Raw genomic sequence first — 22,974 nt, forward strand, 5'->3', positions numbered from 1 at the left:
TTAAGTATACAGTATATGTATTTATGAAACATTCAGCTGTCCCATCCTGTACTCCATTGTCCTGGACAGAAATACCTTTCTCATATGCTGCATTTTGTGCCAAAGCAATCAATGGGTGTGTCTTCAGTCCACATGAGCTTTAAGACCTACATGATTTACATCCAGGGCCACACGGATCTCTCTTGTAATCTATCAATGCGCCTATTTTTTTGTATTTACCTTTACCTCATGCGCCTTTCCATTCTATGATGTGTAACTTAAGTCAATACATCAGAAATTCACTACACCCTTGGTTTAACAACTCCTTGTTTACTCTCTTTCAGTAAAGCCTCTTCAGTGATGCATGATTGACTTGTTTTTGTCCAGTGTCCATTGTGTAAAGCCTCGCATACTGCTGCATCGTTAGCGGCCACAGGGGAGTGCCTTAGATCTAAGCGTTTGCACCTAAACTGAGTTAATAAAAAGGAGGGAGAGGCAAGCGCAAATTTACTTACACCTCCTGATGAGCCAACAGCAGGTATGCCTCTCACTTCAGAGGTTTTTCTTAACATATTTCCAGCTTTATTATTATTATTATTGTTTTTTAATCTTTTGATGACACAAAAAGGTTAATTTAAGAAAATGATCACGCACTATCAGAACCCAGTTACAGTCTTTCTTCATGTGTCTATTTCATCTGTTGGATCCTCATTCAATTTCAAACGGAAAGATCAATTCAAATAAAAACAAGAGCCCAATTGTTCTAATGATGAAGCTGAATACTATGCAAGAATTACGTGAAGCAAATGTCTTTGTAAGTGTTTTCAGTAGTCTTCCTTTTTTTTTCCAGAAAAAATGTTTGCAATCCTGATTTGCGTCTTGACTCTGCAGCAGGTGCACTCTGCCTGCGTTGTGGTGAGTAGGCCTAAAATGTCACCTTTTTTTAATGTTATATGTTGTCAAGTGTTTTCCTTAGGCTAGAAAGTATGTTTACTCAAGTACAGTACTTGAGTACCAATCCTGCGCTGGAGTACTTTGATTGTGGTAGGCCTACATTTTGGGCCGACATATTATTGGTCGTGTAAGTGAGAGATTTGTAGAATAAGGTTGTGCATGAAAACGCAATGGTGAGAAAATCCAACTAGATCCACTGCTGGAGTCTCTAATCTAGGTCTGGGCAATTTGAAATTCACTTAGAGCAGTAGTGTGCAAATCCCCACTTGTGAATTGCAAGGCAAAAAATGGGCTGGATACAACTGAAAAGAATGAGATGCCCGCCCTCTAACCTAATTCTCCCATACGTTTTATTGTGCAGCAACGTTTCAACCCAGATGGGTCTTCCTTAGGCAAATAGTATTCAGCAGAGGTAACAAGCATCTACATTAAACACATACATGGTCAGCTGATCAACTGAGCTAGTTCAAACTAATTTACCAAGGGCTTGATCAGCTGAACTCATTTAAACTGATTACCAAGGCCTTGATGGGCCTAAGTGCCACCATTACCATATACTACCACATAAAGCAATTGGTGATAGGGAAGAAAAAAAATACATATACACAAAATGCACACAGACAACTGCTGTTTTGCAAGCTGTTTAGAGCAGCTTACCAAGCAGGCTGAGACTGTCTACCTTCTTCCCTCGCCCGGTCCACATGGCTACCTTGATGTGTGTATCTAGACAGAAAGAATGGGCAGCGACTGAAGCCAGCTTGTAGAGGCTAAGCCCAGGCTTTAAGCCCCTGAGGTGCTATTCCATGACCATGGGTAGAGTAATTGACTCTTTTTACCTTTTTTGATCAATGAAAGTCAAAGTCATATTTGCAGTTAAAACCTTAGGTTCTATTTATTTCCTGAGATACAGACAAATCACTGCTTGTATGTATGCCTGTGTTGGTGTGTGTGTGGTCAAAAACTGTATGTGCTTCTTGGTTTCACCCGAGGAACCAAAGATTGATTCCTGTTTATACCAAGGGCACTATTTGGCTCTTACACAATTTTTAGATAGGATGAGGAAAAAAATGATACTGGGAACTAAGCAATGATGCCCGTTTCGGAAGAAGCACACTCTCCAAAAGGGCACAGCACCAGTATTTTTTTTAAAAAACTTAAGAATTTGACTATTTGTTACTTTCCTGATGTCCTTATACCTTTTTATATTTCTTCTCCTTTTCAAATATACCTTTCTGTATGCCATGGTGTGTCCACAGCAAGGTAAGCACAACATTTACTGCATCGGGTTTGTTTAACTTTACAGAGGGATTTGATTTTTCAACATTAAGACTGAGTATAAGTCCCCCAATAAGATTATGGGATTTGGCACGCTCCTCTCTGTGTGTTCTTTTGTTATACCAAGCCATTTGAGAGTAATTAAACCGGAATTTGTTTGATTCATATCATAGATATTACACCACCAGAGTAAATATCACTCCGTTTTATCTTTAACATGTTGTGTACCTAATGGTTTTAAGTGTCTGTGTGTTTGTGTGCCTGTAGACATTTGCACAGAGAACACAAAGGTCCAGACTGAGATCGTGGACCAACACAATGCCCTAAGGAGAGCGGTTCAGCCTACTGCTTCTAACATGCTGATAATGGTAAGTCCTGAGTTTTACTCGCACAATAAAAGTGGCTCAGATAATATTTGCCAATATTTCCCAGCATTTGTTTTCCCTCTCTTGTGGACAAGGTTTTCTGCACGACGCCTGCAAATCACAAAAGTCTTTTGAAAATCAGGGTTGTATACTCTTGCTGATTAAGAAATGACTCAACCCTCATTGTTCTGATGCAGGGGAGTCCCATGATAGTTAAAGGTCAAAACTGTTTACTGTACAAAGACGCTACAAATGACATATGCTGTAAGTGGTATTTGAAATGTGAAAATAGATTTTGATTATGGTCTAACATGGATAAATAAAATCCCTCTAAAATGTAGTTTTATGTTTAAAAGTAGACTTGGAGTTCCTGCATGGTTGCTTCTGTTGACGTTCCATGTAAATTCAAAACAGAGCCAGTTGTGTTGAAACCATGCAAAAACTCATAGTTCACCTTTTTAATACAGTTGAGTAACATCAACATCTTTAATTGAAAGCAGGAAGCCCAATCCAACTACTAGAATGTCATTGTGCAAAGTGAGAAACTTGTCAGTCAACAAGAGTAAAGATGTTTTATTTCCTTACCAAAAAAAAATTGGATGGCAGGAGGTGTAAGATTTCTGCACAAAAGAAGAAAAAAAAAGGAAAAACCTTGTTTATATTGGATCTCATTTTGGGCTTTGGGCTGTATAAGAAAAGCACGGCAGCTAGTCTCAAAGGGGGAAGTGCCCGTCAGTCACAAGCTTTTATCATCAGGGATAGAGTGGTACATATTTTGAAATTTTCATCAATCTTTCAAATAACAAATCCAATTTTCAAAATAAGTATTTTGCACAAGAATGGATTGTTTTCCTGCAATGTGGGTGTTTTTGAAATGAAACTCTTGATTTGTCATGTTTTTATTTATAATCATCTTTTTTTAATTTTATTTTTTTTAACAGAACTATAGTCAGGAGGTAGCAGTCAGTGCTCAGGCCTGGGTTGACAATTGTATTTTGGCTCATGGACAACCCAGCACCCGCATGCTCAATGGTATATATATTTATATCCTTCCTTTATTCGGTTACACTTTACTTAAAGGTATCTCCATAAAAATGATGATGTGCATTCAGTGTAAAGGGTCACAGTGAACATTATCTTATCTCCAGTCTCGATTTGTTATTTTATTAACAAATTTCACAAAGTAGGAAATGTTATCATTAAGGAGATTATAATCAAGAGGCCTTTTAATGAAGCTGGTTTTATCTAAACTTCTGGGCCATGGAAATAAAACAGTTTGCAGGCACCCATTAATCAGTGCTGCCATGTGTTTCTCACCAACGAGCAGGATATGAAATGGGTGAGAATCTCTTCTATTCATCCAAACCTTACCCGTGGACGGATGTCATTAATGCCTGGCACAGTGAGGTGTCAAGATACCTGTATCCCAACGGCTCCACCAACGGCCAACCCACTGGTCACTACACGCAGGTAACACTATGCTGTTGTCCGGGTAACAGTAACGTGTTGACAAAATAATTGTGGAAAACAAAATTGCTGCTTTTTTTAATGCTTCATTTTAATTTAAACCTCTTTAATCAATATTTTTATGTAAAAAAATGAATAAAATGTAATGCAAGAGTGGCTCTGCAGTTCCATTCAGCTCTACGGAGCATTTTAGCGTTTTTCAGCTCAATTGTATGTTTCTTTTCAACCCAAAACTTTACTGTTTTGGGACATTCTCACTGATCTAGTGCATGTCATTACCTTCAATTGCCTCCTTGGATCCTGCTTGTGTCCCTTCCTAGTGTCGTAGTCCTTCCCCCCCCAAGGAGGTATGAGAGGAAATAATGGGAGGAGGAAAATGTGCTTTTAGAGGGATGAGACGTCCTTTCCTCTGAATTTGTAGAGGGACAGAACAACTTCCGGTTCAGCCAAGGATCGAGGTGTTGAGGAGCTATCAACTAAGAGTTAAAAGACGCACCTATAGGTTGTTTTCAGCCACATCAGGCAAAAAAAACATGTAGCAGTAAAAGAAACAGACCATTCCCTCAGGAGTTGGTAAAGCCCAAACAAAGTTGTCGACCATGAACCATGCTTTTTTGGTACTTTTTTCACTTTTTTAACATTTTTGACATTTGTTTTATTTTTTTAATTTAGTCATGACACGATTAGATTAGATTCAACTTTATTGTCATTACACAGATACAAGGCAACGAAATGCAGTTTGAGTCTAACCAGAAGTGCAATAGCAGTGGGTGCAGGATATACAATGGTTCCGTAAGTGTAGGACATGGATATGTACTGAATAAATATAGAAATTAATACTATTATAAACCGAATTTTACAGACGGGTTTGTCCTATGAACATAAAATATAGATAACAAGTTTTGTGAGCAAGATTTACAGCTAGAAATGTACTGAATGTAAAATACCGGATATTATTATGACACCATTTAAACACTATTTTTTTTCAAATGCTATTAAATTGAATAAAACACCTAAATGCAATGAAAGTAATCATTTAATTTTACCTGCAAACAACGTCTGGAAGCCACACAACGTTCTTCACAGGTAAAATTAATGATCACTTTCACCCATGCATCCATGTTATTTTTGGGCAATTTTTTAGAAATGAACCAATATTTCTGATATAAAAGCCCCATTGAAAATGGGTGAAAGTTGAAATGATGAAAACGGGGGTTGAAGACGATTGAAAATTGGACTACCATCAGGTGACCAGAAACACAACTCTGAACGCTAATGTAACTGTTTGCTAACAAGGTAGACCAATAGAATAAAGACCAGTGCATGTGACAGACTGTTTCTGTGGATTCTAGCTTTCAAAAAGCCTTTTGGTTCCTAAAACATACATTTTTATATCCTTCATCAATTTTAACACTTTCACAATGACTTTTTGTTGCCAGGTGGTGTGGAACAGCTCCTACAGAGTTGGCTGTGGAATGACATTGTGCCCGAACAAGATCTATTTCTATGGCTGCCATTATTTCCGAGCGTATGTGACCGTAATTCACCCTCCATACCCATAAAACCCCTGACGTTGTTTTGCATGCAAAGCATAACAGTGGTAGAAAGAAACAAATTTATAAAACTGTCTATGTTTTCAATGAGAGGTTAGCTGAGAATGAAGTTTCCGATTTGTTTAACAGAGGAAACTTTAAGGGATGGCCACCTTATAAGGCTGGACCCCCATGTGCTTCCTGCCCCAATGACTGTGAAGACAAACTCTGCAGTAAGTAACAGATATTATGACTATTCACACGGTTCTTTGTATGGCAAATGTACTGTATATTACAAGGAGTATTGTATTCTGAGGGTAAAAAAAGATTATGAGCTAACCTCTTGTTTCATTTCAGCCAACCCCTGTCCTTACATAAACAAATACCGCAATTGTCCCACCTTGAGTGTCACTTTTGGATGTGGCAATGCGCTGGTGAAGGCCTGGTGTCCTGCTTCATGCAACTGCACCGAACAAATCATTCCAGTAGCCTAAACACAAGCCCTTGAGTTTGTAAATTGTACTCTATCTACACATTTACATCTTTGTTGATTCTCTGTCTAAGCTACTTTAATTAATCAATTTCCTTAAAGCTTATAACAGTATACTCAGGATGCAACCAAAGAACATGTGTCTGAAATAAACGTGGTTTAGTACTGATTGCCTTAAGATAGAGGGATGTTTTTGTTTTTTTTAAATGATGTATCTCTAACCAAACCCCTGTTGGGGCCATGCATGATGTCATATAGAGATGTCTCCCACTATGCGTTATGAATTGCAAGAAATGTATCAGCACAAGCAAACAGTACAGTTATACTGTTAATCCACCCAAGCTCAAGATAATATAAACCACAAATATTATTTCTACACAGTCTTACAAAAAGACTACATTGTATATCAAGTGGTGTATGCTGTAATTGTGTTATGGTTGATAAGAGATAAACATCTCATGGCTTTAGTTGTAGCATTTCAATATTTAGCTTTTTCTTTTAAATTAAATTGAGTACAAAAACATAGGTAACTCTTTCATTTTTACTGAAATGTGTGTGTGTGTGTGTGTGTGTGTGTGTGTCCAAGTCCCTTTAGTACAATGTTAGCACTTAATTTCAACTGTCAGATGTTCTATGTTAAAGGTTGAAAACAGTTAGTCAATTGATTCAGAATATTATTGTTAGACATTCTAAATACGACTGCAATCTATATATGTTTGCACATTCAAACCCCAGCAAGTACGTCTTTCTGGAGCCTTGACTAGACACATACCCCGTCCCATCTTAAATACAATCACAAGGTAGACCAAAGATAAGATTTTTGATCAAGACGAGTACTTCTTAAACTCCTGATCATTCCTTTAATGTACACTTTTTTTGATACTCTGTGATATTTGCTACAGTGTATCTATGTAGAAACATGCAGTCATCATATATGTTAACGATGTTATAGCATAAATCATACGCATTTAATGTAAGCAGGGTAATATAAGTAGGGTAAATGTAATTACAGCATTGGTAAATTTATCAGCTGTCAAGGCTGCAATGTCTATTTCTTTAAATCTCACCTTGAATAAATGAGCACCTATGCCATGTCATTATGTCACAAACTATAGACCAACTCTACATCAGTAGTTCCAACCCTTGGGGGTTGTGTAATAAATCGGAGGAGTTGAAAGCTAGCCGCTCTTTCCTTTTTTCATAGAGAATGATTGGATGCTTTAACCTCTGCAGCCCCCTTAAATAAAACACAGAAAACTCTTTAGGCTAGTTGAGGTTTTCAGTTCACACCCAGGAAATATGCAACGGGCAGCAAGGGGCCCCAGTAGACATTGCTATTCTAAGGGTGGCCTACACAGGTCAAAAAGACTGGAAGCCACTGGCCTAGATTTTAAGATATATGGCCTAAAAAGAAACGTTGACTAGCAGTGCATGGGTGATAGGGAAATTTGCACTGCACAATAACCAAAAAGTCAATAACCCTTGCAAACCAGCAGATGGCTCTGTTGTACAACTCACCTCAGCTCCTGCTATTGAATCTCAGTGTTTAATTTATCTGCTTTCATCTGAACCAGTGGCCTATGAATAACATGCATTAAATCATGGATCAACAATGTTATGCCTCATCACTCACCCTGTCTCGTATAGGCCTACAAGAGGCTATAGTGTCAGGCTATACAGACTGCATTTAGGATATGTTTTACCATGAGTGACTAATAGTTTAAAGCTCTTGTTAATCTCCACGAATTGATGACTTGTGATGATTCTGTTTGGTGTTTGTGCAGGTTTCACAAGGGGCTGTTATTCAGTGAAGGCTATTTCTTCACCATTGAGATGTGTTCACCATAATGCACTGTCCACATAAAGAGGAAGACCTGACACAATGTGACTAAAACAAAGAAAAAAAAGTCATGTGAGCCTTTCTTGGAGAAAATGGCCGTCCATAAGAGATGCCATAGCTTATGAATAAAGCTGACATCAACAGCAAAAATATTACTGACACAGAAAATAAGTTGTTCCCTGTATTTAGTCGAGTATAGTGGTTTACAACTACAATTACCACCCTGTGTGATCGACATTTTAACCCTAATACAGGCTTTTAATATAATTGTTTTTTTCTATTTAATAGCGCTTGAAAATCTTCTTTGCTGTGATCATCTTTCTTATCTTCAATAGGACTTTAAGTGCCCTGGACTCAATATGTCAAACTGACTAAGCAGTTTGTCTCTTTTAATATGAATAACTTCTTTCATCTACAATTAAAATAGGCTAGGTAGCCTACTGAATAAAACAGATCAGACCTTTAAGGGGGCTCAGCACCTAATGAGAATCTGACAAGGGAAAGAAAAAACAAGGAATGTCCTTCTTTCTAGACTACCAGAATCAAATCAAATGATAATAAAATGTAAACAATGAATACATTAAAAAAAAAAACTTTCCTTGACGGGTTACAGGTGCATAGCATTAGCGACACAGGATATTAAACCTGTTTCTTTAAACCTGTAATTCTATGCCCTCTGTCACTAACAGACAAGTTTGCAAACTCAAACTTGAAGCACTAAATTTGATTATAAAAATAATAATTAGTTTTTCATTATTATAATTTGTAAGGGGGTCTGAAGGCTTGAGCCCACTAAAAAAGGGTCTAAAATCGCCACTGATTAAAATAAGTACAGAAGACATATTGAGTGACCGAATTGAAACATGTACTTGTAGGTCTATCTACATCCTTTAAAAGGGGGCGTTTCTTGCTTGTCAGTGAAAAAAATAATTAGGTTTGATTGACAACACAGCCTGTTGTTCGTTCACGAGACGTATCCAACTTTGTTCTTTGGAAACGACTTCTCTGACTGAAGGTCTGTTAATATTCTGCGCAAGACACATAACAGCAAATTAACGTTCAAGTGTTTAAAATGTAAACGGAATATCCACTGTCTGTCGAGACTGACTGACGGTGGTGGATATGTCTTTCTTTGTTTGCTAAACCGGCTAACAACAGAGGTTGTATTGACTGGACTTTGAGTTGGCTGTGACTAACTTCACCGAGCTAGCTAGGGAGTTAGCTAGTTAGCTAACTAGCTAGCTCAACCCAGCACACAGCAGCACAGACAGCGAACGGTATCTGTTTGCTCAGTTCCAGCAACTAAGGAAGACCGTACACACCGTCATTCCCATGGAAACACAAGGTAGTTCGAAAGGCAAGTAACGTTAGCTTGCTAGATAGGAGCATGAGTTTTGTGAGTTGATTGAACTAATAACTTAACATGCTTTAATATAATTAACTTGGTGTACCCACCACTAAACTGAAGAGGGTTGGTTTACTACGATAAAAAAACAACAACACGGGGTGTAATGTGTGATGAAAACGTGGTAAAATCGGTCAACTTATTGAAAAATGCAACAAAGCTCTAACATGTGAATATGTGAAGCACGTCGGTTGTATGTGCTTTATCATGTTGCTTTTGCGGTGACAGCGTTTTTTGATTGTAACTTAACATCCGCTTTCAGTGAAATGTCAGTAACGTTACGCTTCAGTTTCGTATTTGTATGGCTTTAAAACGCTAAATAGCTGCTACTATTAACGTTACTGCTGTTACTTACGTTATGCTATGTTGACTAATTGTGCGAATCACTGTGGTTTCTCTTTACAGAGCACAGTGCACGGAGAAAGCCCCTCTGTCTGTAGGAACCTGACAGATATGTGCACCAAGAGATGATATGGCAGAATTACGTGCACATGTTACAACGAGGCAATAGGCCAGGCAGGAAATTGGAGTAAAGCTTAAACATAAGGCTTTGCTACCAAGTAGCTTGCCAGCGTGTGTGTGTGTGCGTGTGTGTGCGTGCGTGCGTGTGTGCTCGAAGTGCCTATGGCGGAGTTTGGGGATGACGGCAGCCTGCCTCCATTGAATCTTGGGGATACGGCCGTGCCCAGCGACGAAGCAGCTGGCAAGACGCATTGCGAAGTGTCGGTCTTGAATGGAGACTGTGGCATATCAGAAAATATGGTCGGTTCAGGATCCCTCGTTTCACCTGGCAGCCAAGCACGGATGGAAACAGCCAACACCTCTGTCGTATTTGATGCCAAATCTGAAATACCACGCAGGAGCAGCATTATCAAGGTAAACACTGAAGTTAAAGTCTCGTTGTTATGTCATTCATTCCGGTGAGCTATCCTGCACATTTACTCTGAACATAGGGTGTCGGAAGTTACTATGTAACCCATGCTCTAATTTAACTAACGTTAGTCTTTACGAATTTAATACGAATTTTATACGAATGTTGTGCCTGTTTTTCACTAACCTCGCCTATAGCATGATTACACGTAAAAAGTCTCTGAAATGTGTGATTTTCACAATACAGGCCAGTAAAGGGCTCACCAGGAGTACATCCTGTACTTCGTCTAAATATTTTGCTTCTCCTTCTTTAAGCGTGCATGTGCATAATCTGACCAATCTGTGGTCAGATTATCTTTATTTTACCCAGAAGGGGACATATATTTGCAACAGCAGAGAAGTACATCAATAAAGCAATGGCATATGTCAGATAAATAGTCTACAACTCTTGCATACATTAAGAAGCATGTTGTGGAAGGTGCTATGTTCATTCTACTAATCACATAGAAGCTAAAACGGATAGCTTAATCAGATATTTTAAAATTAGTAAATAAAGCTTGTGCATGAATGAAAGTGGACTGAGGTAAGGGATGTTTTTGTAGAGAGAGGAAAAATAACAGGTAATAACATACAATACACAATAAGAGTATGAGAGGGAGTGTCCATTAAGTGAAGAACAGAATTCACACTTCAGACTGTTCAGAAATCAGCAGCGAACAATAGTGTTGGTTGATAGTAATAGTGACTAACAGTTAATAAAATGGCATAAAGGACTCTTGAATGTTTAGTAAAGCACAGTATGTTGATATCACATATGCTTAGAATAATGATGGGGTGATCCCTGAGCAAGGCACTCAAGTCTTAACCCTCTCCAGGAGCTGATCATTGATGCTCTTATGACTGCTGAAGTGTATACATGTACTTGTACATATTTTCAGAGGAATATGTAAATAACAATATACCTTTTAACATATTCATTTTTCCAAACCATTTGGAATTGGACTCATTGTGATTCTCAATTTCAGTCTAAAGCTTTGCACTTTAGTTTACTCATCTCCTGCCAGGGTAGTAGACGTTGATAGTATTGCTTAAGGGGTAACAAAGATGAGGGCACTTCCTTGCATTGCCTCAATCTACTGTATGTTGAAAGCCTAGGAGCCATTGTCTGTAGCTAATGTCAGCAATTCTGTAATGTATGTCTTTCCTCTGCTGCTGTAGCTTTCATAATGTCAGCAATAAAACAAGTTTGAAAATGTTTTGAAAAGGTGAGTTACTTGGGTGCAAGGGATCACAAAAGTCAAGGTTCCGATCATGGTTTTGAGTCATAGATCGGATCCATTTTTGGATACGCACAAAAAATGTATAATGCTTTCCATGTGTTATTTACAAGAACTGTCATAAGCAGAACACAGTAGGTTGAAGACGAGGAGCCGAGTTGGCTTTTCCGGGGAAAACAAAGGACTTTCACCATGGGAAATCGTGTTCCTTGGGAGTATTTTAATCCAAAACGCAGATCAGCTAAGGTCTGGTACACCACCATGCTGTACTCAACAAACAATTGATTATTACATTATTCTTTAAATTAACTGTACTGTACCCTTTACACAGATACCATAGCATAGATTACTAAAAGAGATGTCAAAAATGTATGCTTCTTATTTTGATGTTTACATTTGGATTTGAGAGGTCAGTAAATTGTTAGTAAGACCCAGAGATGTGATTCCTCTAGAGCCAGCTAGATTTAAAATGCATGAGCTGTCTAAGGAACTTGTTGAGATGCACTTTTCATTAAATTTCATTCAGCTGTGAAAGCAACTTACACTTGCTATATATCAGAGGCTGCACGCCTCTGGAGCAGCTAGGGTTAAGTGCCTTGCTCAGGGACACATTTGTTGATGTATCACAGTAGGACTCAAACTCTGATCTCCCACACCACAGGCATGTGTCGTATGCACTGTGCCATCACCACCCACAAATTAAAGTGTGTGGTGTTTATGACCATATTTGGTTGCTTACTAGTTCATTACCATGTGCACAATCAATACAATTCCATTATTAGGACCACTATGATTTAATGCTTCAGTGATATTTCTCTGGTTTGGGTACAGTCTCTGGCAGTGGACAGGGTTCAGCTGCTCACCTTTTCACCGGAGGTTTTACAGGCAACACATTCTTGGCACATTGTGGGTGTTGAACTTTGACGTGCCCTCTGCCTGGAGATTGATAGGGGTAATATTGACATTTCTGTCTTAGAAATTTCCAAGTAATCTCTCACTACACAAGGATCTGTCTCAGGTTACAGGCCTTTTGAGTTTGATTTTGTGTTGGAGACGTGTCCACTATAGGCTCTCCGTCAAAACATGTTGAAGCTTTTTTTGAATAAGAGACATGTCAACAGATTTACTCTTTTTAAAGACATTTTAAATTCAACTGAAATTGATTTAAAAGAAGAGACAGAGAGTTTTTTTTATATATATATATATATATATATATATATATATATATATATAAAAATTAAAACGCACAACAATTAAAACCCCTCGTTGTAGTTTGTTAAGATCAATGTCCCTGTCTAATTTAGTGAACTGGTTTTGAGGTTTACACATGGTTGTCCAGTGCCAGGGCTTTCTATGCAATCAAGAAATCATTTGGAAATGCTCAATGACCTATATTCAATAAGTGCTACATCAGACTACCCAATAAAATCATTTATATAAAGGCATAAGGCAGAAGTAATTGAAATGCACAAGTCAGTTTGAAATGCTTTTTGTGGTGCTTGCTAAGCAACACAGCACATAGACGGCTCCACATCTAGTGAGTCACGGCAGAAATGAAAACTTCCAATTGGTTGAAGATAAGTCATGTTAAGTGAAGCATTAAGAGAACATGGACTGTTACCAAGTTTTGGATTAATGCAGGAAGTGGATTTCTTAAGATAGGAAAATATAAATCTCATTCCTAATAAACGTGTTATGTAGTGCTATTCATAAACCAACATACCAAAAAGTAAGAGTCCGTAATGTGAAAGTAATTTGGACATCACTGATATTGCACTGCCATGTTACATAAACACCTTATTAATAACGTGTAGATGATGAACAGTCATGTAAAAAAAGGAAGCAGTATAATAAGTAGTAAGTGTGGTGGATAGAGAATAGGGTTGGATGGTAATATGGTATATCAGTTCTTAAAAATAACAACGGTATCAGTTTCCATACCGTCATTAAGGAGAATTCCAGCAATTTTTACATTAATCTTAATCGTCATAAATATGTGAGTACTATTGATTGTTTAAATTCACATACCCTGGTCCCTGTCTCGATCCTGGTGGTAGCTTGTATCCACGGAGCGGCGGAGTTAGCTGCTACTTGCTAGCTCCTAGCTGCCATCCGGTTAGTGTGTTCCGGCAGACTTCTGTGATAATAATCCACAGAGCGGTGGTGGATGATTACCATAGAGAGAGAACCGACACGCACAGAGTTACCTGGTCTCAAAGAAGATCCAGACTTCTGCAGTTTGGCAGCTATTTGGCTTCCAACCTAATGAAAAGGGAGAGGTGTTTAGGTATTAGTGTTTGGTATTCAGTTTCTGAACGGTGTAGGCACAAGCCAACAGTTTGACGCCATCTGAGTCTTACGTCATAATTTTTAATTAGTCACGTTAATGACGTAGCCTAAAAAATAAAAATAGGAAGGCGGTTTGATGGGATCCAAATTTGGATACTGCCCAACTCTAATGGAGAAAGTGATAATGTGATGTCATGATCCCTCAGACAACACTCAGAATTTCCTATTTGAAGGCTATCAAGAAAAATAAATACGCAGCAAGCTTTGTCTGCATGCCAATATTTTCTTGATGGCAGTTGTTTTTGTTTTTGACAGCTACGACTGATCGACTGTTGCACTGAGGCAATTGGACCAGTGTTAACAAGGCAGCCTGGTTCACACTGGCAGTCAGAGCCCTCAGTTCTTGGTAAACTGCTTCTCTGAAAAGATGGGAGGATGTGGTCACCAAGCACATTCTCATTTTACCAGCTATAATAGTTGGCGCTTCACGTTTGTGTGGTGAGAGGGTAAAAGCTAATGGAACATCTAAACCTTTCTTCTACAATTGTATGTCTGAAAAAAGTAAAGCATGCAGTTCTTGGTTTTCAAAATAACACCTTTGCTGATTTGTTAAATTGATGGTTGCTGAATACTGAACTTAAAGTGATACTCCACCCAAATCTCCACTCACAGCCTTGTTCAGCCCAAAGATTCCCGGCGAGACAAAACAGCTTTAGAATATAGGCTAAAACGGATAGGCTAGTCTGAACAGGCCAGCTGGTGTTTTCGCCTGTGAACTTGTAATTTTGGCAGTGGCTGGTTTTAGAATGTAAGAAAATCTACTGTATATTATATGCAGCTACAAAAAATGTTTCATCAAGTCTTTGTTGGAAATCGTTGTTCTGAACTGGGCTTAATGATGGCAAGTTTTCAAGTACTAGTACATCCATAGAAGCTCATCTAAAACCTCTCACTGTCCATGATTATTCTCTCTATATTTCAAACCGTTGTCTTATATCGTTGTCTCATATATTGTGCGTCTGTGTGTTGTCCATAATTTAATGCAGAGGCTCTTCTTTTTAAGTTCAATTTAAGATGTTTTTGTGACATGCTGAACATATGGATTACAATGAGGGGAAAAGTATTATGCTGCACAAGAGGTTAGAGAATTATGTATGGATCTATTGATTCTATGGAAACCAATTTAACTGTTATTTTGTTTTCAAGTTGACCACAACCTATGACCGCATTTTCTATGTAAAGGTGGAACTATGCATTTTTAACAGCCATATTTCAATTTCATTTCAAAATTCAACTTTTAAAAATATTTGATACTAAAGATTAATTTGGGGTGTAGTACCACTTTAGTATAACTGTTTTTGTCTTTGTTAGTCAGCAGATTATTTTAAAATCTTGAATGGAAAAATATTTGCCTCCACAACGTTACTTCACTATTGTTCTAATATTAAAATATCTAGAGATGTGGACAGCCTTGGCAGAGTTAGGCACACCTTGACTGCTTTGTAGTTTAAATTACAGCTGTTCGTGCACTTAAAATATCCAATGAGGTAGTTTAACTGCAGCATGAAAGATGGAGCAGCATATGTTTAGGTTACAGAGCAACGACGTGATACTAAGGCACTTATGCATAGCTTGAGTTATGGCTTAGGTGTTTACTAGTTCATTTTAAACGTTGTCGTCTTCATTAAATTGTAACCATGTGGGTGGCCAGTGGCACGAGGAATAATAAGCCCCTGGCTTCACTTCTCTTCCCACCCTTATGTCTCACCCTACGTGCTCTTGAACAAAGAGGATATTTCCACTGCTTGGTAAAAACACTTACTTCACAGCTCTGGTAGGAGAGGAAAACAAACTGAGTTTGTGATATCACCCTGTTAAAAGGGAAAACAATATGGTTCTAATTATGGTGGACCAGCAGTGCTGGGAGTCAAAGACAAGTCTCTCCATGGAAATCATCGTATTCTATCCTATCATTCAGTCAGGCTCAGTGGCAATGCCTGCATTACTCAGACCAGTGCATCACAGCCAAGGTCGGATTTTATTACTAGTTTTCTCCCGTTAAGGTAACGACAAAAGAGCAAAAATTAACAGTATACACTAAATTTGGTTCACCTGTTCTTGTAAAACTGTTGAAAATTTGGATTTCCTTTGAATTAACCTCTTAATTTTGACTTAACTCCTGTAAGCGATAATCATGTAGTTGTTAGTTATGTTGGTAACTTTGCCATGAAGACAACTTTTGCTTTATGTGCAAAATAGCAATTATATACCATCTGTAATTTTTACATCTTGCACCATATATGCACGCTGCATCATACATACATACATACATACATACATACATACATTTAACAGTAATGCTTTTAGATATTTTTGAGATCAGCTTTAACACTTGGCACAGTTGAAAGACAGTGTTATGTGGGAGATTTACATAAAATACTTCTGAATATATTGATATGCAATATTTTGGGATTTCTTTTCCCTAAAGTCCTAAAGTGACAAAATGTTATTGTAACTTTTAAGTAAAAGGATGCTTTCAATATGTCTACTGTATATCAAGTATAGTGCACACCTGTAATGCTAATGTAGTCCTCCTTTCAGTGTTTCTCAACACGTTACATGCAGTCTGACTTATTGTAATCAATAATTACTGGTATATGCTACAGTACATTAGTCTATGTGAGTACCTACACAGGAACAAAGTAATTGTAGCCATGGCCAAATTTGTAGTATCAAATGAAGCAAGTAAAATAAATTGGGGGAATCAGTGTTTCCTTCAGGATTTATTTTTTTTGCAGTGGGGGCAGGTCTGTCATAACAACTTTCATGTCCAGCCTCCTGCACATTGTTGTTTATTTAAGTGGGTAGCAGAAGTTCCAATCATTTAGCCTAAAATGTCCACTGACAGATTGTTGTTTAACCCAAACTTTCTTTGAGCAATGCACCTTACATGCTTGATTGTAATCCAGTTGTTCAACCCAATGCCACTGGCAGTTGATGTGGTAATCCCTTAAAGGTCTTTTGACAACCATCCTGCTGTTGTCTCACATTCACTGATTGTGGCTGCATGTGTTCAAGGCGACTTGCAGCAGTATTGATCAGTCATTTACCTGAATCATTGCTTGTTCATTTATCAGCTCAGCTGATTTACACGAGTGCTGTTGTCCTCACCCAGGTATTTCAAGGGTAACTCTAATGATAGATTGTGTCATTGTTTTGTTTTGATTACACTGCTAAAAGTGCTTTGCAGGCTGGCCTAATTATAAGATGTAGTAGTATGCATTGTTCCTCACTGTGTGCTACAACTGCTTATAAATGAGACCACAATCTTTGGTTTACCCATTGTCCATCTCTATTATCACATGGACTTTGCATTCGCAGTGTGGCTCATAACACTAATAGCTGATATATGGGTCTACATTGTACAGTAGGAAAATGGGTTTCGTATCCAGTAGATCCAGTCAATCCTTAGGTGAGGTATACATTGGGCCAAACAGCCATGTTATAAGGTGGAGGTTTGCTGCTGAAATGGTTGGCTGTACATGTTTGCATTGTAATGTCAGAGGAGACCAGCTAAGTGTTCCTTTTATCTTGTCTTATTCCATCTGAAGTGGACTCTTCATACAGATTGGAAGGAGGCATGCTCACTATGATATCAGAAATAATAGTACTGGTAATGATAAACTGTAATTGTGCTCAGCTTGGTGGTTGACATGTCTCTCATGGTTAATTTTTCACACTAGCCATAAATGTCAGAGAACCAGGAGAGGGTTAAGCAGCCATTTTAAAAGCTAGCTTGCAAGACAGAAATAGACACAAGGGAGACCATTACCTTTCTTTTCATTTAGCTGATATCTGCAGGCCAGAGATCAAAGATGATTTTTACAGGCTTAAATTAATCAGCAGCCTATTGGTAACATTGAAGTCATCCTTTTCAGGGGCTATGGACTCATTGCTGTATGTTGTCTTTTGTCCTATTCCCAAATCCCTATCCAGTATTTAAAAGAAACATTACATGATTTGTGAAAACACCACTGTGATAACTGTTGAAACATACCTATTAATATTACTGAACTAACAAATTAATTTATTGTAACTGTGGTTAATGGCTTGATCATTATTTGAGAACATGAGTCCTTTCTCCCAAAGCCTACAGCTAATAAACCTAAAAGAAGATGTAAACCCTGGAACAGCTCCATAGGGAACACTTTGGAGGAAATTAGTGAACGATGAACTCAGAACACCTAAGGTGTTTTTTGTTGTTGTTTTTTTCCCTCTAGTTAATGGTTTAATTTTCCTTATCCATTTCTCACAGCTCATTTGAGTTATATTTGGCAACATTTCCCTTTTCATAGCTGAAATACTGCCATTAAAAAAGCAGATTTGACTTTAAATTTCAAGAAAACATTTTATAGTGTCAGTGCTCTCAGTAAAGTAATTCATATTGACAAATGGGACATTTTTGGACCATATTAAAGATTTTGTTGTCACTTTTAACGGCTTATGTAATGTTGTTGAATGTTCTTGTCGATTTGTTTTTTATCCACCCACCAGTGTTATGCAATAGAGTACGTGGTCCTAATAGGTCAGACAATCCAGCGACTGAAGCCTATTCTTTTAATGCAGAGACACAACCAAGACTTGTTTGTCTGTTATATTACATCAACTAAATCCCCTCCAATTAACAAACACATTGTTTGAATACTGACGAGAGATACTTTTTTTGAAAAATGAATAGTAATCAATTACTTACTAATTTTGACATATGCAGTATTTGATACACAAGTTTTAATGAAATGTTTTGTCTACTGAGGTTTTTAGTTTGTAGTCTTTCCGTGTTTTAGCCGTAAACATCCTCGTAAAAGTCACCTTTTCTCACAGTGATCTTCCATGTCAGAGGCTCAGTCATGTTTAAAGGTGGAGAAGATGGAACACGAGGTGGTCAGATGTAATGTGATAAAGTAGATCAACAGCCTTTATGTGTTTAGCCTAATTATTTTGTGCATGTCTTATTAGATTGTGTGTGTGTGTAAAAACTTTTTTCTGTACTCTAAGTTGTTGTCCATTATCCCAACCTTGTTCAGTCACTCTGTTTTCTGATTTGTACATGTCTGAAGACAGTAACTTTTACATAAAAATCAACATTTATTTTTTTACACATTTACTTCATAATTGATTATTAACTTATCAGAATCGAGCATTGAATTGTTCTAGAGAGAATCGTGAAGCATCTAAGAATCAATTTATTTATTTTTTTTCCCCCACCCCTAAACTAGACAGGTCTCCCTGCATTTATTAAAATAGAATAGAATGCCTTTGTTGTCATTATACACATGTGCAATACCTGTGCAACGAGATTGAAGCAACCCCTCTCCAGCGTCAACAAGAAGGAATGTAACATGGAATAAAATATAAGTAGTTCAAAATCAAAAAGGTCTGTGTGTGTGTGTGTGTGTGTGTGTGTGTGTGTGGGGGGGGGGGGGGGGGGGGGGGGGGGGGGGGGGGGGGGGTGTGCACAGTTCCAGAGACCACTATATACATATATAAAATAGTAAGAAAGATAAAAATGGTTTGTATACACATTATGAAAATAATAGTTATAAAATTGCAGTTATCGGTGTAAAAAAATTAAATATTGTTTTAAAGTAAATGATTACATGTTAAATATTGCACAGTAATGACATTGCACAGGATTTTCAGTTGACACTAATAAATAAATACTCTACAACAATTAAATTACACAGGATTTCAGTTTCTTTTAAAGTATTACATATTAAGTATTGCACATTAGGTGGGAAGAAGAAAGGCGGGGGGTAGGCTGTGAAGTGAAGTCGGTGCACGTGTGAGTTCAGAGTGGTTACGGCTTTGAGGAAGGGAAGAAACTGTTCTTGAGTCTTTTAATCCTACAAAAGGAACACTTAGGTAGATTTTTAGGTAGATTTTCATTTATTAATTTTGAGATCTGGATTTTCAATTTTTTTTTTTTTTTCAATACTGTAGAATAAGAGAAGCTTTAAAAATGAATTCCTTTAATCAAACCAAAAGACACGTGTTCCAGTTCAGGGTTTCCATTTCAGCTCAGTGTGAAAGTCTTTTAGTACGTTTTGCTGTTATTTTAGGTTCCGCTGTTTCTCTTCTCTTGTTTGATCTCTTTTATCACAGGGTTGGGGCTTTGCGCACACACACACACACACACACACACACACACACACAAACCCAGTGCAGAGCAGAGAAAAAGGTGTTGTTGCACCAATGTTGAAAAGTTGACATAACAGAATGTGATCCTTGTTTGGCATTAGTACAAAATCGTGAACTGAACTGGATATCAAAATATGTATTTCCTCTTCCTTATTGTCACCAGTTGTTTTTCCTTGTGACTCATTTTGTTCTAGTTTTTTTTATCACAGAGTTACTCTCCCATCTCTCTTTCCCACACATTAGATTTATTTTTCTCTTAACCTTCTCTGCCTTCTGGACATATCCGGTGGTGTTAACACAGTATTGTTATTTGATGATGCACCTTGGGAAGAAATAAGTAGTGGTTGGTTTGATGCAATGAATCTCCCTGCTAATTACTGTATATAGCATAAAAGTTATCATGAACAAATGATATGGTATAGAGTCTTGACTCCAAATCGTAAATCATCCCTAACACTTAGTCAAACCTATAGACAACATTAGATTCAAGTGTATTATGTTCAAAATGCATGAGAGTGATTGATGCTTCATACTGGATCAATGTCAAAGATTGTTGTTCCCATCAGTCACTTAGAGACACAAATGTAGGAAAATAGGGTCCAGGTTACAAAAACAACAGTACTTACCTTTTTAATGTAACTTCAGCATGATCCCAAATCTGTGGAGAAAGAAAATAGATGCAACATATAAAGTAAATGAAGTGTATGTAAATGGCCTGTATTTATGTAGCACTTTTCTTGTCTTTACGACTACTCAAAGCGCTTTTACATTACAGGAACCATTTACCATTCAAAGACTGTGGCCAAAGCTGCCGTACAAGGTCCCAACTGCTCATCAGATAAAGACTCACACACATTTACATTTCAATGCACAGCATCGGAGGCAACTCGGTTCAACATGGGACTGCAGGGCCAGGGATCGAACCGCCAACCTTTCGATTGGCAGTTAAGTGTCAGTTATTGCATCTGATAGGACAATATCTGTGCAATGGGCTTAATGCAAACTTCCCTTTGTAATTTGCCACAATATTCAGGCGTACGAGAGTTAAACGTTAATCTAAAGCCATAGATTTACCCTATCAGCAGTATGTTAAGCAAGAAACTTAGATGTGGAAATTGTCAAATTATAATACTCTTCTTTAACTCACAATCAAATATGAAGCTCTAAAGGCTAACTGATTTCTAGTGGTGACCACTTTTGGATGTCCTTTCTTTATTTATCCTTTCTTTATTTACTCTTAGGTTGGGCTATTAGTCCTAAAAAAGGAACATATCCCACTGTTAGAGCTGTGGGATGTGTATGGGCTTCTTAGGTAACCACTTTGTTGCCTTAGCTTGCTGGGTAGGTAGTGGAGGAGACTTTAATGCAGTCTTGGATCTAATCCAGAGATAGAGAAAGATTCAGCGTCTGAAGCTTAATAATGGGACTGAGATTTTAATTTTAATAAAAAAAAATTGTGCCACAGAACATTATAAATCTGTTTCCGGTTCCAAAAGGAATGTGTGCACAAGATGCCAACATTTAATTTATAGTTTTATAACATAGACTAATTGATCACTAAGTAGGAGTGTTCATAAACACCATTAGTGATTGTACATTAAAACAATAGAGATGTGTTTTAGGGTAACGATAGGGTCACATTTGTACAAGTCTGGTAGACTTATCACTGATGTGATTCTTCACAATGAATAGATTTGAGATTATTGTGAAAGCTAAAAAGTGTATTTATGCTGCAGAACAGTGGAGCAGGAAGTAATAGGTCCCCTGTCATGTCCTCAGTTGTACAGACAGTTCATAACTGCTCACTGAGCCGGAAAGAAATGCGTGATTCAGTCCATTAGGGGATTCAGATTCCTATGGGATCTGTGAGCAGTCTTTACTTATTCACTGTTGTTTTATTTTCTCTTCTTTTGTTTGCCTCTCTTTAACTTACCCTCTGTTGCATTCACTGATTTAAACACCAAGTATATATTGAAAGAATATGTAAAGACATAAAAGTAATATCCCCTGTCAGGGCGAGCCTGTTGGGATTAGCCTCGTTATTCTCTCGTTATTATGAAACACCTTGGCAACGTCTGATATCCTTTTATTTTGTGAACATAACTAAAAAGAACAATAAACTCAGAAATGGATCATGAGCACCGTTGAGCCACAGTTATGCAAGAATTTCTCTCAGCAATGAAAGAGAGACTGTGATTCCCCCGACATTATACTGTATAAACACATACAGTTTTACAGGGTTCAAAAAGTGAGTAAGAGCATCTTATGACAGTGTGTGTTTGGTGTTTCCCACTGACACTGCAGTATTCTCTTCAGTGACAGCTAGTTATTAACACAAAAGGATGGTCACACATCAGGTGGGGATTGGATAAGTTGTTAATCAAAAACCAGTTACTCGGCATGTATTTACTCTTGCTGTAAATTGAGGCGGATGACATTGTATTTCAAACTCACACTTTTATAACAAACCTGAAAGCATGTTGGCTCAGACTGCACTGTGCATGCACAGGGTTGTAATTCTACTTAATTCCTCTGTAATGGAATAGAAGAGTACCTCTACTAATTGATTAACCATATGGCCATACTATTAACCACAAAATGCCACAAGATCTATTGCTTTTTTTAATGTGAATGCCCAAAATAAGTTATAACTATTTTTATATTGAAATTTTGCAAAAGAAATATTCTAGAAATGTACAGACCCTTTTGAACCTTACTTTGCAACTATAAAGGTGACTTGACTATCACCAGTTATTCTCCATAAATCCTTAAAAGCAGTTGGCCCTATTTTCACTAAAACACAGAAACCTTGAAGCAAAGATAAAATTCCTAGTTGAGGTTGTGCTTCTGACAGTACTTGGTCTTTTCAGGTATTCAGAATTTTAAAGCTTGTTTTGGCACTGTGCTTTGACCTGGCGAATACAAAACATCTTGATCAAAGTTCACTTTGAAGATAGTTTATTGTTGGACTTCAAGAAACATAAATGGGCATACTGTAGATAAATAATATTGAAGTCTAGAAGAAAATACCCT

The 22,974-nt window shown here is 37.6% G+C and overlaps 2 protein-coding genes across 2 annotated transcripts in view; both read left to right on the top strand.

Annotated features, from left to right (window-relative positions):
- Positions 1-497: 497 nt before the first annotated feature.
- LOC117946854 (cysteine-rich venom protein pseudecin) lies at positions 498-6,586 on the top strand. The gene is made up of 9 exons (XM_034875276.1): positions 498-517; positions 830-894; positions 2,190-2,193; positions 2,476-2,576; positions 3,515-3,605; positions 3,901-4,043; positions 5,480-5,568; positions 5,723-5,805; positions 5,930-6,586. The coding sequence occupies exons 2-9, from the start codon at positions 835-837 to the stop codon at positions 6,064-6,066; spliced, it is 708 nt and encodes a 235-aa protein (XP_034731167.1). The 5' UTR covers positions 498-517; positions 830-834; the 3' UTR covers positions 6,067-6,586.
- Positions 6,587-8,861: 2,275 nt separating this feature from the next.
- Positions 8,862-22,974, top strand: part of LOC117946119 (inactive phospholipase C-like protein 2) — a 41,739-nt gene continuing 27,626 nt past the window's right edge. The window contains exons 1-2 of the mRNA XM_034873979.1: positions 8,862-9,259; positions 9,713-10,183. Of these exons, the coding sequence (XP_034729870.1) occupies positions 9,932-10,183 (252 nt within the window). The 5' untranslated portion in view covers positions 8,862-9,259; positions 9,713-9,931. The remainder of the gene's footprint in view (positions 9,260-9,712; positions 10,184-22,974) is intronic.

Source organism: Etheostoma cragini, chromosome 6, assembly GCF_013103735.1.
Source record: "Etheostoma cragini isolate CJK2018 chromosome 6, CSU_Ecrag_1.0, whole genome shotgun sequence".
NCBI classification, from domain to species: domain Eukaryota; kingdom Metazoa; phylum Chordata; class Actinopteri; order Perciformes; family Percidae; genus Etheostoma; species Etheostoma cragini.

Coding starts and splice junctions, on each gene's coding strand:
- LOC117946854 (XM_034875276.1), top strand. CDS start 835: ATGTTTGCAATCCTGATTTGCGTCTTGACTCTGCAGCAGGTGCACTCT. Junction 3,606..3,900: donor CAGCACCCGCATGCTCAATG/GTATATATATTT, acceptor ACCAACGAGCAG/GATATGAAATGGGTGAGAAT. Junction 5,569..5,722: donor GGCTGCCATTATTTCCGAGC/GTATGTGACCGT, acceptor TTTGTTTAACAG/AGGAAACTTTAAGGGATGGC.